We start from the raw sequence: 13,864 nt of genomic DNA on the forward strand, positions 1-13,864 counted from the left end.
GGGGGATTACGACTGCATTTTAATCTAAAGTGGTTATATGAATATTAAGCACATATGATAAACAACATTTGTATAAATATTGGCAAACGTAATCCTCTTTAAAAAAATATTAAACACGCACAACGCGTAATCTGCTACCCATCCAAACAGCCATGGAAATTGAGTTTTCCTGCCATGCACCCATTACCCAGACATACCTTTGGGCTTCCCAGCTGGATGGCTTTTGCAGGCGTTCAGCATGGCCTGTTTCTTCTGGACCTCAGTGATGGAGAATCCTGGAGGAGGAAACCACATAGGTCACAGGTCAATGTGGATATCACAGATTAATTCTGCCAGTGCCACCTATCAATACCCAGCTATTACGAGGGAACAGAATAATAGAAGGCCAGATTGTTGGATGAAAAGTGTCGGTAATATCCGCATGCTCTGTTACAGCCCAGATAAAACCCAGAGACTATGGCTGAGAAGCGAAGGGGGCAGCTCAATGGATTTATAGCTCCTTTTATCTGAGGGATTAACGACTTTCTGATCCATTAGCTGTTACATATTACACATACACTCCTCTTCCCTGATTCTCTGACCGGAGCCACTGTCAGAAACGTTTATCACAAACTATTAATACAGCTGTAGTCTGGGGCAGAGAGAGACAGGAGGACACAGCTCATGTTTTACTAATAGGAAAGGATACACACACAGTGGCTTTGTACAGCTGACTAGTAATACTACAGGTAAGCAGTTCATTGCAGTCTCCTAGTATTCTATTAGTGTTTTCTACTCATTCTGTATGTCTGAGTTGCTTTAGCTTAGCAAGCTAAGTAAGAATGGGTCCTTTTTCAAACTGTGGCACGACAGACAGAGAGACGGGTAACTGTTTCACCTGTTTCGAGGTCGTGCTGCACCTGCGTCCTCTCATCCTGGAAGGCTCGGAGCCAGCGTTGTTTCTGCTCAGGCTTCTTGGCACACAGCAGGTGGACCTCGTCCCCCGCCAGCGAGCGCAGCTTCAGAGCGTTCTTCACCGACACATTGAAGTCCTTCTCCTTCCCGTCCTCCACATCCACCACCTCCATCAGGTCCATGTCCATACGACCCTTATAGTACAGCATGTCCCTGCGCAGGAGGTCCTGAAAAAAACATAGGGATACGTGATAATGCTGTTATATATTACTGATAGTACAGCATGGTCCTATAGAGGGGAGAGAACTACTACTAACCCACTTCATAAACATTCCTACACTCTATCTAGAACCTAAAATGGTTATTTGGCTGTTCCCATAGGATAACCTTTGAAGATCCCTTTTTGGTTCCAGGTATAACTTTTGGATGTTCCATGTAAAAATCTACGCGGAACCCAAACGCGTTCTACCTGGAAACTAACCGTGACCCTAGCTTAATGTCCACATTATGGTTCAATCACAACCGTAGCCTCAACCGTAACCCTTACCAGCTTCATGTCCACATTATAACAATCATTTTAACAGTGCTGCTCGCCTTTTTGCAGTAGACCATCTGGTGGTCGAAGAGGAAGAACATGCGCTGCTGGCTCCTAGCCTGAGGCTGGGAGATCTTCGTCAGCTCTCCAGAGAAGATCAGATCTGAACTCATACTGAGGATGTCTTCTCCCTGAGGATGTTCAAACGCACACCAAGCATCTGTTAGAGCCTACAGACAGAGTTTGTTCAGCAAAAAAAAGTTGTGTCCTAGCAACATGTTTCCAGAACAAGTCACTTGGTCAGGAAAACGTCCTGGCCCTAGTCATGGATTCTGTTCCATTACCCTCGATGCACCGTTACTCACCTCCCAGTCCTCTATGGAGCTCTGCCATTGGGCGATCTTGTCGATGTTCTCCAGGCGCCGCTTCCTCTCGTTGATCAGCCTGGCCACGTTCTTCATGGCGTTCAAGGCAGCCTCCACGTCCTTATAGTCCCTGGGTTGCCCAGAACAGACAAACACATCAGGCCCTCTCAGTCTTACATGATTGTTTTAGTCTAATGATAGACTTGTAATAACTTTCGACTTAAAAACGAATAACCTATCAGTGTCATGCGATTTCTGAAAGAAATTTCAGCGATTTCAGAGAGCGAAATTGGGAGATAAGAAGGAATACGTGCAGCTCCTTGCATGTGTGCACAGTACAAGTGTGTGTGTGTTTTCCTATGCTGAGGGTTGGTGTATTTCAGTAGCTCGGCCAGCTGCAGAGGGCACTTACCTATGCTGAGGGTTGGTGTATTTCAGTAGCTCGGCCAGCTGCAGAGGGTACTTGCAGATCTTCTGAACGGGCGTGAGCAGGAAGCCATCCAGCGAGATGTCAATCATCTTCTGCAGCAGACGACAGGCCTCGAAGAAGAACACGTACTTGTTGGTCTTCATCAGTCTGGACAACTGCACACAGGCGTTGGGGTGGTTGTTACAGTACTCCGAGTAGATCTGGAAGTCTGTTTGCTGAGGAGGGTGAGGAGGAGACAGGAAATGTTAACATGGCAGTTTAAAATGGTGGTTTAAAATGGTGAAATTGATGGTTGCTGGAATGTTACATGAATGTTTGGGCTCCAGAGAGGTTGCTTGACTTGAATCCCCAACATAAAGTGTGTATAATAATATAGTAGTTATCTATTAAGCAGATTTAATTTGTCATGTTATGTCATGTTTATGATAGCATTATGTAGGGTTATGCAGGCCATAACGCTACATAATGCATCATGAAACTAGGTGTATGCCGCACGTCACTACTTCAGATGAGCAGCATTTGAACGTAAACATAGATTTTTTAAAATCAAAATGTTTAGTTTTTTTTGTTGTCAGAAATGCCTTCTGGAACATGTGAACTTTCATGTGCCTTAATAACAAACTTGTATTCCATCTGTAAATACGAATAAAGTTGTAACATTACGAGCCTAGTTGGTTTAGCCATGGAAAAAGCGGGAACCTTCCCATTAGCCATGATTGGTTGAGATAATGAATGGGCTGGACATGCCGGGAGATGAGTTTGGATTGGTCTACCATGTAGCGTGCTTCTGTCTATAACGTGAGCTGTTCAGTATGTGTTGACAGTCCTTTCTACCATGCCATTTTTGAATGATATAACGTTAACTATCGATAACTACAAAAGTTCTGGTACTTTTCTCAACAACATTGATACCCTGTATTTAGCAGGCGCTATCGATAGATCAGTAGGAAAAAGTGATGGGCTAATTTCTGCACATGGTCAGTGTAAACCAGTGACTTCACACAAAGCTGGCCAAACAAGATGTAGCTACAAACAAAACATAGTTAAAAGGTTCCAGTCTGCCGTGAAGCATTCATCCATATACTGTATACAGGTAAGAGTCTAGCTACATTTTCCATATATACGTTTCTAATTAGTCAGAAAGTCATTATTTTTGCAAGTTAAAGAATACTACTAGTTAGCTAGCAAACGTTAGCTTGCTGGTTTGTGTATGATCTGTGTAGTAATATTATTTGAATCAGAAATCCATTTGCATTGCTAGTTATAGCCTAATGTTAGCTAGTTAACATTGAACCTAGTCTAGTACAATGTTTCTACTGGTAGTAGCATGAGTTGGGGTTATGACAGTTCATTGTTTAGCTAGCTATCTACCTAGCTAGCTACATGTCTAAACAAAAGATTCCACTTAGGCTGGATTATTACATGACCCATCAAATTAGCAGATGTGTCTGGGGGTGATTACGGCCATCGATTGTATTTCATGAACATGTCTAGACAATAGTAACCCATCCACTCAACTAGATGTGGCTGGGGGTTGGTTATAGCATTTCCTTCATATGACCTATCAATTTAGAGAAGTGTGGCGGGTAAGCATCATCTAATAACGATCAAATATTTATCAAATATTTTTATCTGGACACTTTCTGTTTTTGATATTGCTACTATGCAAGTACTATCACTGTACCGTTTACACCTTCTGTATCCTGTGCATGTGACAAATAAACGTTGATATAGCATGTGTTTACCACATGGTCTCACATGTGAATCCACAAAGAGATATGTGGAACTAAGGCTTAAAAGGTGTGAATGATGCTGAATAGGTATAGGCAAAGAAGAGCTCTCCAGTAGGTGAACCAAAACATTCAAAGGCCATTTACTCATAAGTGGGGTTACAAGTTTACTCACTTTAAAAGCAGAATTACTTTCCCGTTGTTCCTCGACTGCAGCGTATGATATATAATTTTCTAGCTCTGAGTCTCTACTTTTATCCAATGTAAAAACCATTTCAAATTTTGCTACATAAGACAGAATTTAGGCGGTTGGTCACAGCTGACAGAAGTCAGGTGTAGAATCCCAGTGGGTCGTGTGCTGTACAATACTCACGTGTTCGAGGAAGCAGGATCCGATCTCGCTGAGGTGCGGCTGCTCCTTGTTGAACCTCTTCTCCAGACCTTTCAGTAACTTCTTCTGGAAGCGGTAGATGTCTTCGATGTTGCCGAATATACACCGCAGCTGCTCCTCTGTGAACATGTCTATCCTCTTACGGCACTGCTTGATGTAACCCTGAGAGAGGAACAGTAGACTCATGGTACAACATGTAGAACAGACTTATACCTGATTTTACATGTTAAGAATTCCCAGAAATAACCAAGTTAAAGCTGAAGAATATATTTTGTCTTATTGGACGAAGTTGTATTGTTCAGAAATACAATGTACTGTGTGCTGGTCTGAATAACTATGCTCCAAAGTTATGATGGCACAAAGGCTGGTGTGATTATTTAGAGACACTTGAAGACAAAAGGCAGATTCTTCCGGGAGTTTTTGATGCAAATAGATTCTAAGTCCTATAATGGCCTGTGTCAAAGGAAAGGGTCTACAGGCAGACAGTGATGTTGTCTGAATGGAACTTTACTGACCTCACAGATGTCTTTGAGGTGTTTGATGTAGTCTCTCTCTGTGCTCATGATCTCATTGATAACGTTAGTCCTCATCTGGTCCTTACACGGCAGGCCTGGTCCCAGGATCAGACCCACCCCTGGCCGGTCCACTTCCCCAGCCCCAGCCTCCTCCAGCTGAGCTAGGTACTCCTCCATGGGCTCATCCTGGTTCACACGCAACTACAGGGACCAAGAAGAAAGGGTCATTGTTATAGAATACCCTCACTAACAGATCAGTTTAGATGCTACAAACATTTCTTATACTGTCTTATTTTTCAGTTAGGCTACCTACGTGGATCAACTGAGAAGATGTACAAACATTTATTTAGCAAGTAAGGACCAAAAGAAAGTCAACATAAAAAAAAGAAAACAATCTTTATCTTTTAAATGAGCTAATGCTTCACAGTTGCCCCAAATTGCCGACAACAGCTCTAGCTGCCCATCTAACCCTGTACTGTAGCAGCAATAATAGATATCAAAGATAAGCAAGGTAAAGAGTATTTCATTGATGTTGTCTTCAGTTTCCCAGAGAGATGGAGAGAGAAAGAGTGAGAGAAAGAGAGAAGAAGAGAGATGGGAGATATGGAGAGTTAGTTTCTTACCCGAACAAAGCTAGCTGGGAACCAGCCCTCACTGTCCAGGATGCGTCCCCACCACCACTCCTTGTTGGTGGCATCCACTACCTCGATGACGTCCCCCGCCTTGAAGCCAAGCTCCTGGTCGTCCATGGTGACATGGTCCCACAGGGCCTCGGCGTACACACAGCTGCCATCACTGATCAGCTGGGGAGGGGAAAAGGAGAGGGGACAGACAGGGGTCAACACAGGTCAGTATGGGAGGACTTCACAGTGACATAACAAAAAATTTACAACGTTTGTAATACATAGTGAACAAGCTTGAAATACTTTATGAAGGCCCACATTTGTATTCTTGACCAGGGACAATTCTAGTTATGGTCTACCTAGGGGCCCTGGAGGTTTCCCTGGTCAGGTGGTCCAGAAAAACTCTGTCCATTCTTCGTTCAGAATGGATGACTTTGTAAAACAAGGTGAAGCTGGTCTATAAATAACATCAATAACATCACTGGAAGACAAAGTGGCTGATAGAGAGAGTAGAGACATGCATGATTTACAAGGTAGTGGGTCTGTCCGGTATCACTCAACTGGAACGTATGACTTTAAGACATGACACAAACAACCTATAGAATACCATTCATCACACAAGGGATCACTTTACATTTACAACACAAGACGTACACAATGTTGTTCCAACACAGAGATGATGACTTTGTAACAACAATATTTCTACTCAGTAAGCTACATTTTAGTAACAGACACAGCATGATAATATTGCTGCTACAGCCCTAGATAAGCTAAGTGAGACAGGTCCTAAAGCATTGATTGCTCTGTTGAGCCAAGCCACTGAGTCTGAGAGGGGCTTGACAGAGATCAATGTGGAGATAAGAGAGATAGAGAGATAGAGAGGGAGAGAGAGAGAGAGAGAGAGAGAGAGACAGAAAGGGAGAGACAGAAAGAGAGAGGGAGGGAGAGAGAGAGAAAGAGAGAGTGAGAGAGAGCGAAAGAGAGAGATCGAGAGGGAGAGAGAGAGAGAGAGAGATCGAGAGGGAGAATGAGAGAGAGCTAAAAAGCCTGCGTTACTTATAAATGTACTGCAGTGCTCGTATTTCACACTGCCACATACACACACACATTACTGCGTCAACATCATGCTGGCGTCAGAGGGGCATTTGTGTCATTCTTCCATAGTAGCAGTAAGCCTTATCAAAGCCAGAATGGCCAGGGCAGGAGCCTATCTCCTGTTTCTATAGCATGAGCAAGTACAACACTCTGGAAAGGATGCTTGTCATAATTGTATTATTGCTCAAAAAGCCACAACTAACTAACTATAATGTAACTCCTCAAGTGCAGGCTCCTATACTTATGCAAGGCCTTCAGAAGGTCAAGCAGAGGCTAAATGATACCAGAACACGATCTCTGTGTCTATTTCCATGTCGGTTCTATGGGGGCTAGGGTAATCTATGTGTTTCTATTTCTATGTCTATTCTGTTGGTTAGGGTGATCTACTAAGTGTCTATTTCTATGTCTGTCCTGCCATCGATCCATCGTCATGGCGAGGAGGTCTTTGGGCCTGTTGCTAGGCGACACACCCACCATCTCGCCTCTTCTCTCCTCTACTGATCCTGCCATCATTATACAACAAAACACCAGAATATCTCCCTTCACAGAGAGTAGAAACCAGGTTGAAGACATAAATATTGTAGTATTAGCTGTACTGGGACATCAATGTGAGTTTGTATAGAGGGGGAACATAGAGGGAGAATCCAAACATAAAAACACACTGTAATGTGAGTGTATCTCTGCCAGGCAGTGGATGTAAACAGTGCACTTCTCCCTGAGTCTCCTGGTCAGTAGCTCTAGGCCTTGTTACTGCCCCTCTCACCTGCCCCTCTCATCACACCCCTGCCTCCGTTTCAAACCAGCCTCTCTGTGTCCTGAGCTGCTTCGTCACCCCTCATGGCAACGCTCCAAGCCCCTAATGCTCCACACACACACACACACACACACACACACACACACACACACACACACACACACACACACACACACACACACACACACACACACACACACACACACACACACATAGCTAACCAGGGCACCCCTTCCCTAAGAAACACACACACACACACACACACACACAGCTGATCCCCCTCGCTCTGTGCAGCTGAACCCTAGCGAGAGCAGCCGAGCGGTAAACACACAGATCTGACCCAACCACATGGATCATCCACATGCTTCCTTCCACTGTATGACGGTTATATACAGTGGAAGTCGGAAGTTAACATACACCGTAGCCAAATACATTTAAACTCAGTTTTTCACAATTCCTGACATTTATTCCAAGTAAAAATTCCCTGTCTTAGGTTAGCTTTTATTTATTTCATCACATTCCCAGTGGGTCAGAAGTTTACATACACTCAATTAGTATTTGGTAGCATTGCCTTTAAATTGTTTAACTTGGGTCAAACCTTTTGGGTATCCTTCCACAAGCTTCCCACAGTAAGTTGGGTGAATTTTGGCCCATTTTTCCTGACAGAGCTGGTGTAACTGAGTCAGGTTTGTAGGCCTCCTTTCTCGCACACGCTTTTTCTGTTCTGCCCACAGATTTTCTAGAGGATTGAGGTCAGGGCTTTGTGATGGCCACTCTAATACCTTGACTTTGTTGTCCTTAAGCCATTTTGCCACAACTTTGGAAGTTTGCTTGGTGTCATTGTCAATTTGGAAGACCCATTTGCGACCAAGCTTTAACTCCCTGACTGATGTCTTGAGATGTTGCTTCAATATATCCACATAATTTTCCTCCCTCATGATGCCATCTATTTTGGGAAGTGCACCAGTCCCTCCTGCAGCAAAGCACCCCCACAACATGATGCTGCCACCCCCATGCTTCACGGTTGGGATGCTGTTCTTCGGCTTGCAAGCCTCCCCCCTTTTCATCCAAACATAACAATGGTCATTATGGCCAAACAGTTCTATTTTGATTTCAGTTGCAAACCATAGTCTGGCTTTTTTATGGTGGTTTTGGAGCAGTGGCTTCTTCCTTGCTGAGCGGCCTTTCAGCTTATGTCGATATAGGACTTGTTTTACTGTGGATATAGATTTTGTACCTGTTTCCTCCAACATCTTCACAAGGTCCTTTGCTGGTGTTCTGAGACTTATTTTCACTTTTCGCACCAAATTATGTTCATCTCTCGGAGACAGAATGCGTCTCCTTCCTGAGCGGTATGACGGCTGCGTGGTCCCATGGTGTTTATACTTGTCTACATTTGTTTGTACAGATGAACATGGTACCTTCAGGCATTTGGAAATTGCTCCCAAGGATGAACCAGACTTGTGGAGGTCTACAATTTTATTTTGACTGATTTATTTGGATTTTCCCATGATGTCAAGCAAAGAAGCACTGAGTTTGAAGGTAGGCCTTGAAATACATCCACAGGTACACCTCCAAATGACTCAAATGATGTAAATTAGCCTATCAGAAACTTCCAAAGCCATGACATAATTTTCTGGAATTTTCCAAGCTGTTTAAAGGCACAGTCAACTTAGCATATGTAAACTTCTGACCCACTGGAATTGTGATACAGTGAATTATAAGTGAAATAATCTGTCTGTAAACAATTATTGGAAAAATGACTTGTGTCATGCACAAAGTAGATGTCCTAACTGACTTGCCAAAACTATAGTTTGTTAACAAGGCATTTGTGGTGACTCCAACCTAAGTGTATGTAAACTTCCGACTTCATCTCTACGTGCTAAACATTGTAACCTACATATATCTCATAGAGATCTCATGTTTAGCACATAACCGGTGCTCAACAGTGGCCTATACAAAACGCATTCTGTAGTTTCACGCAGGACCAATTATCATTCAAGCAACAACTCACATATTCTCAACGTACAACACCATATTGTTAAGAATAGACCCAACAACAGAGAAATGGATTATGTTCAGACACATAAATAACACAAACATACACAAATAATAAACACAAGTGGTTCTTCTTCTCACACATTCACAACACAGGCAAAGGAAAACACTGAACTACAGACCAAAAATGTTCAAAATGTACAAGACAGAATATTTGCTACCGTCCACGGTTTGTCAACAACCCCCATGGTGCAAGCTATCTAACCCGTCCGACACACTCTCTGGGCTAAGCAGCAGCATAGTGGTCCTATACTCTACCCAGTCTAGCTCATCCTTTGCTCGGTTTTACCTGTGGTCTCGTCCTTTTATCCTGGACTCCCATCCACAGCTGTACCCCCAACTCTCCACCAGGGAATCCTCCCTCTCTCCTCCTCCTTCCTCCTCTCTGTCTTCCTTGATCGACGATACGCGGCGTGTGTGTGTGTGTGTGTGTGTGACGTCGGCGTGTGTGTCTCTCTACTAGAAGGCCAGGAGGAACATGAGCACTACGTTGATGATGACGAGCAGCATCATGATCATGAAAACCACCACCTTCTGAGTCTCTGGGTGGAGGTTGCAGCGCAGCAATGTGTTGAGGTAGCCCAAACGCTGCCGGGCGCGGTGAGCGCCACCACCGCGAGCCATCACGTAGGCCCCGGCAGGGCCCTCACCCCTCCCCCCCTGTCCGTCTCTTTCCTCCTCTTCTTCTCCTCCTTCACTAGCCAGCCGGCCTGTCCTCCGCCTCTCTCTTCCTCTTCTCTCCGCCAGGCTCCCCTCGTTCTGCTTCACTGCGACGCCTTGCTGCCTGTGTCTGAGCACTCCCCTCTTCTCTCTCCCTCCCTGTTTTCCACGTCCTCTCTCTCCCTCTCTCTCTCTCCCTCTTCTCTCTTCCTCTCGCCGTCTTCGCTATTTCTTCGTCTTGTCAGGATGTGAGGTAGAGATAATGCTGCATCTTTCTTAATACAATCCTCATTTCCCCTCCACCTCCTTTAGTTCTTCTTGTCCTCCGTCCTCTTCTGTCGTTCCTCGTCCCGTATCTGGGTTACGTCCACACAGCTATTTGTGCTCCTCTAACATGGCAGCTCTTTTCCCTTTATCTCCCTCTCTCTTTCTCTCTCCCTCCCTCTCTTGCGCTCCCTTTTAAGTGTACTCTGAAGCTAAAATGGTGCTGGGGTCTGCCTGAAGCTACACTAGCACAACCATCCATCCAACTCCCTGGATCGCAGTTTTTTTTTCTTTCTTTCTTTTTTTTTTACCTTCCTACCGCGAGCAGCCAATCAGGCGGCTGAGTGTGTCTCCGTATCCTGGATACCAGAGTGGATGAGGAGGGCCTTAGCAACCCCAGGGAGGGTGGGGGATGGGGAGAGGGAGGAGAGAATGGAGGGAGCAGGAGGATGCAGAATAATAGACTGTGTGTGAGGGAAGGGAGGGGGTATGTGGGCTGCGTGTGTGTGTGCGCGTGTGAGTGCCTAGAATTGATTAGCCTCATCAGCTGATAGCTGGCCCGTCACTCACAGACTTAATATGTCTGATTAAAACAGGAGAGAACGGGATTAATGCATCGGATTATTATACAGGATTATCATACTGCTATTTTAGCCAATGAATTAACATACAATCACTGACCTGATGAAATTATTGGATTCTCCAACTCTCTCCCCCCTCCCCCGGTCCCTTTCTCTCTATTCTCTCGCTCTCTCTCTTTCTCTTCTCTCTCTGACCTGGATACCCAGGTGTAGCCAAACAGACCTACAGTATTTACTGCAGCCGCCCGTATCCACTCAACTAAACAGAATATGATGAGCAAGGCCACCTCACTCCGACTCTAATTTAGACAGTCTACTACATGGAAGGCCTTTTATTTGTAACTCAGTCTGGGTCTCAATTTACTGTTGCGAGTTAGAATAGTGGAATGCACAAGATGCAATTTCGAAATATGGCTGTGAATCATCAGTTTTTCTCTTGTTATGTCAGTCACTGATAGTCAGTCAATAAGCCCATGTCAGATAACATTTTTCTGATTGCTAAATTAGTTTGAGTGATTAGTGCTTTTTGAGGTCGGTTCGGTTTTGATTTGATTATGAAAAAACTCTCATGTTTTTTTATTCTGGTTTTGGTAATTTTTCTAACATGAAATGCAATATGTGGGTTGAATGCTGTAACAACAGAATAAAACAATACAAGTCCCGTGATGGTAGTGACTGTCCATTACTGCTGATCACTTATTAACCATCACATTACCATCATAATACTAAAATATTTCAGGTTGTTGTGTATATTATATTTGTGTTATTTGATGATTTTATTATTTAATTCCAGGTCATCATCTCTATAGAACTGTTGCCTATGCTGTCTGATAAAATCTTCTAAGTAAATAAGGCATACTTTTAGGACTGCTGAATACCAACTATCAATCACTTTGATCATGTATTTTCAGGTAGAGATACCTCGTGAAGCAACAACTGCTCACTATATCTCCTCAAGATCTATCTCTTCCGTAGCAGACACAGACCGGACAAGTAGATGCGCAATGGATTATGGTCATTGTAGTTAATGACCACGTTTTATGACCTAAACTACATAGAATATTGGCCATGTTGGAAACTGCAACTCCTTACTAAACCGCACAGTTCAGGCTGGATCTGATTTCTCTCTAGAGAAACTGCAATGTGCGCATTAAGCTCACAGAATTTTTTAAAATGTAAATTAAATTAGAATAATTGAACCTATGTCGGTCAATTAGTTGTTTAAAAAACAAAAAAGAACCGACATTCAGGTTAATCGCTCAGCACTAGCGGGCAGCTATCTAAACTTGTTATCATGGTCGAATTACCCACTGGGGGGCCCCCATTGATTTTGTAAGTCAGTCTATAGGAGGAAGGTGGAATCCTATTACACCGGCTCCAACACTCGTCATATGTGGCAGGGCTTGCAGACGATAACGGATTACAAAGGGAAACCCAGCCGTGAGCTGCCCAGCGATGAAGAACTCCCAAACAAGCTAAATACCTTTTATGTTCGCTGGTAACAATGTGCCTTGCGTGAAAGCACCTGTTTTTCCCGGATGAATGTGTGATCTCGCCCTCTGAAGCCGATATGAGCAAAACGTTTAAACAGGTTAACAATCACAAAGCGATCAGACGTTTCCTAAAGCATGCGCGGACCTGCTGGCAGGTGTCTTCACAGACATTTTCAATCTATCCTTGTCCCAGTCTGCAATCTCAACATGTTTCAAACTGACCAAATGACCATCACCCTGTAGCATTCACATCTGTAAATATAAAGTGCTTTCAAAGGCTGGTCATGATACACATCAACACCATCCTCCCAGACCCACTCTAATAAGGATACTGCCCCCAACAGATCCACAGGTCCATTTTGGAACGGATCCAACCTTTTGGACCCGTGAAGACCTGTAATACATACAGGGCCTTAAGAAAGTATTCATACCCCTTGACTTATTCCACATTTTGTTGTGTTACAGCCTGACTTCAAAATGTATTAAATAGACACAATACCCCATAATAACAAAGTGAAAACATGTTTTTAGAAATCTTTGCAAAGGTATTGAAAATGAAATTCTGAAATATCTCATTTACAAAAGTATTCACACCCCTGATTACAGCTGTGAGTTTTTCTGGGTAAGTCTCAAAGGGCTTTCACCACACCAGGATCGTGCAACATCTCAGCCACTCAGGACCATTCACTGTCTTCTTGATAAGAAAATTCAGTGTAGATTTGGCCTTGTGTTTTAGATTATTGTCCTGCCGAAAGGTGAATTCATCTCCCAGTGTCTGGTAGAAAGCAGATAGAACCAGATTTTCCTCAAGGATTTTGCCTGTGCTTAGTTCCATTCCATTAATTTTTTTATCCTGAAAAACTCCCCAGTTCTTAATGATTACAAGCATACCCATAACATGATGCAGCCACCACTATGCTTGAAAATATGGAGAGGGGTACTCAGTAACGTGTTGTATTGTATTTGCCCCAAACATAACACTTTTTTATAAAGGACATAAAGTCAATTGCTTTGCCACATTTTTTGCAGTATAGTGCCTTGTGGAAAACAGGATGCATTCTATACAGGCTTCCTTCTTTTCACTGTATCAATTAGGTTGGTATCGTGGAGTAATTACAATGTTGTTGATCCATCCTCACTTTTGTAACAGCCATTAAACTCTGTAACTGTTTTAAAGGCACCATTGGCCTCATGGTGAAATCCCTGAGTGGTTTCCGTCCTCTACGGCAACTGAGTTAGGAAGAACGTCTGTATCTTTGTAGTGACTGGGTGTATTGATACACCATCCAAAGTGTAATTAATAACTGCACAATGCTCATAGGGATATATACCCATCTACCAATAGGTGGCCTTCTTTTCAAGGCATTGGAAAACCTCTCTGGTCTTTGTTGTTGAATCTGTGTTTGAAATTCCCTGCTAGACCAGATAACTGTATGTGTGGTGTACAGAGATGAGGTATTAATTTAACAATCATGT

General features: G+C 43.5%; 1 protein-coding gene across 2 annotated transcripts in view; it reads right to left on the reverse strand.

The window, feature by feature from the left end:
* The window catches only part of LOC109909958 (rho guanine nucleotide exchange factor 4), a 73,553-nt gene that overhangs the window by 14,900 nt on the left and 44,789 nt on the right, over nt 1-13,864 (reverse strand). The window contains exons 1-9 of one of the 2 annotated variants that reach the window (XM_031796461.1): nt 9,680-12,200; nt 5,484-5,663; nt 4,861-5,061; nt 4,328-4,507; nt 2,207-2,439; nt 1,795-1,924; nt 1,489-1,620; nt 878-1,121; nt 198-275 (exon numbers count right to left, since the gene is read on the reverse strand). In XM_031796461.1, coding sequence (XP_031652321.1) covers nt 198-275; nt 878-1,121; nt 1,489-1,620; nt 1,795-1,924; nt 2,207-2,439; nt 4,328-4,507; nt 4,861-5,061; nt 5,484-5,663; nt 9,680-9,712 — 1,411 coding nt within the window. In that variant the 5' untranslated portion in view covers nt 9,713-12,200. Of the gene's footprint in view, nt 1-197; nt 276-877; nt 1,122-1,488; nt 1,621-1,794; nt 1,925-2,206; nt 2,440-4,327; nt 4,508-4,860; nt 5,062-5,483; nt 5,664-9,679; nt 12,201-13,864 lie in introns of those variants that run through there. The other variant, XM_020509064.2, reaches the window with a different exon arrangement.

This window comes from Oncorhynchus kisutch, linkage group LG18 (assembly GCF_002021735.2).
Source record: "Oncorhynchus kisutch isolate 150728-3 linkage group LG18, Okis_V2, whole genome shotgun sequence".
NCBI classification, from domain to species: Eukaryota; Metazoa; Chordata; class Actinopteri; order Salmoniformes; family Salmonidae; genus Oncorhynchus; species Oncorhynchus kisutch.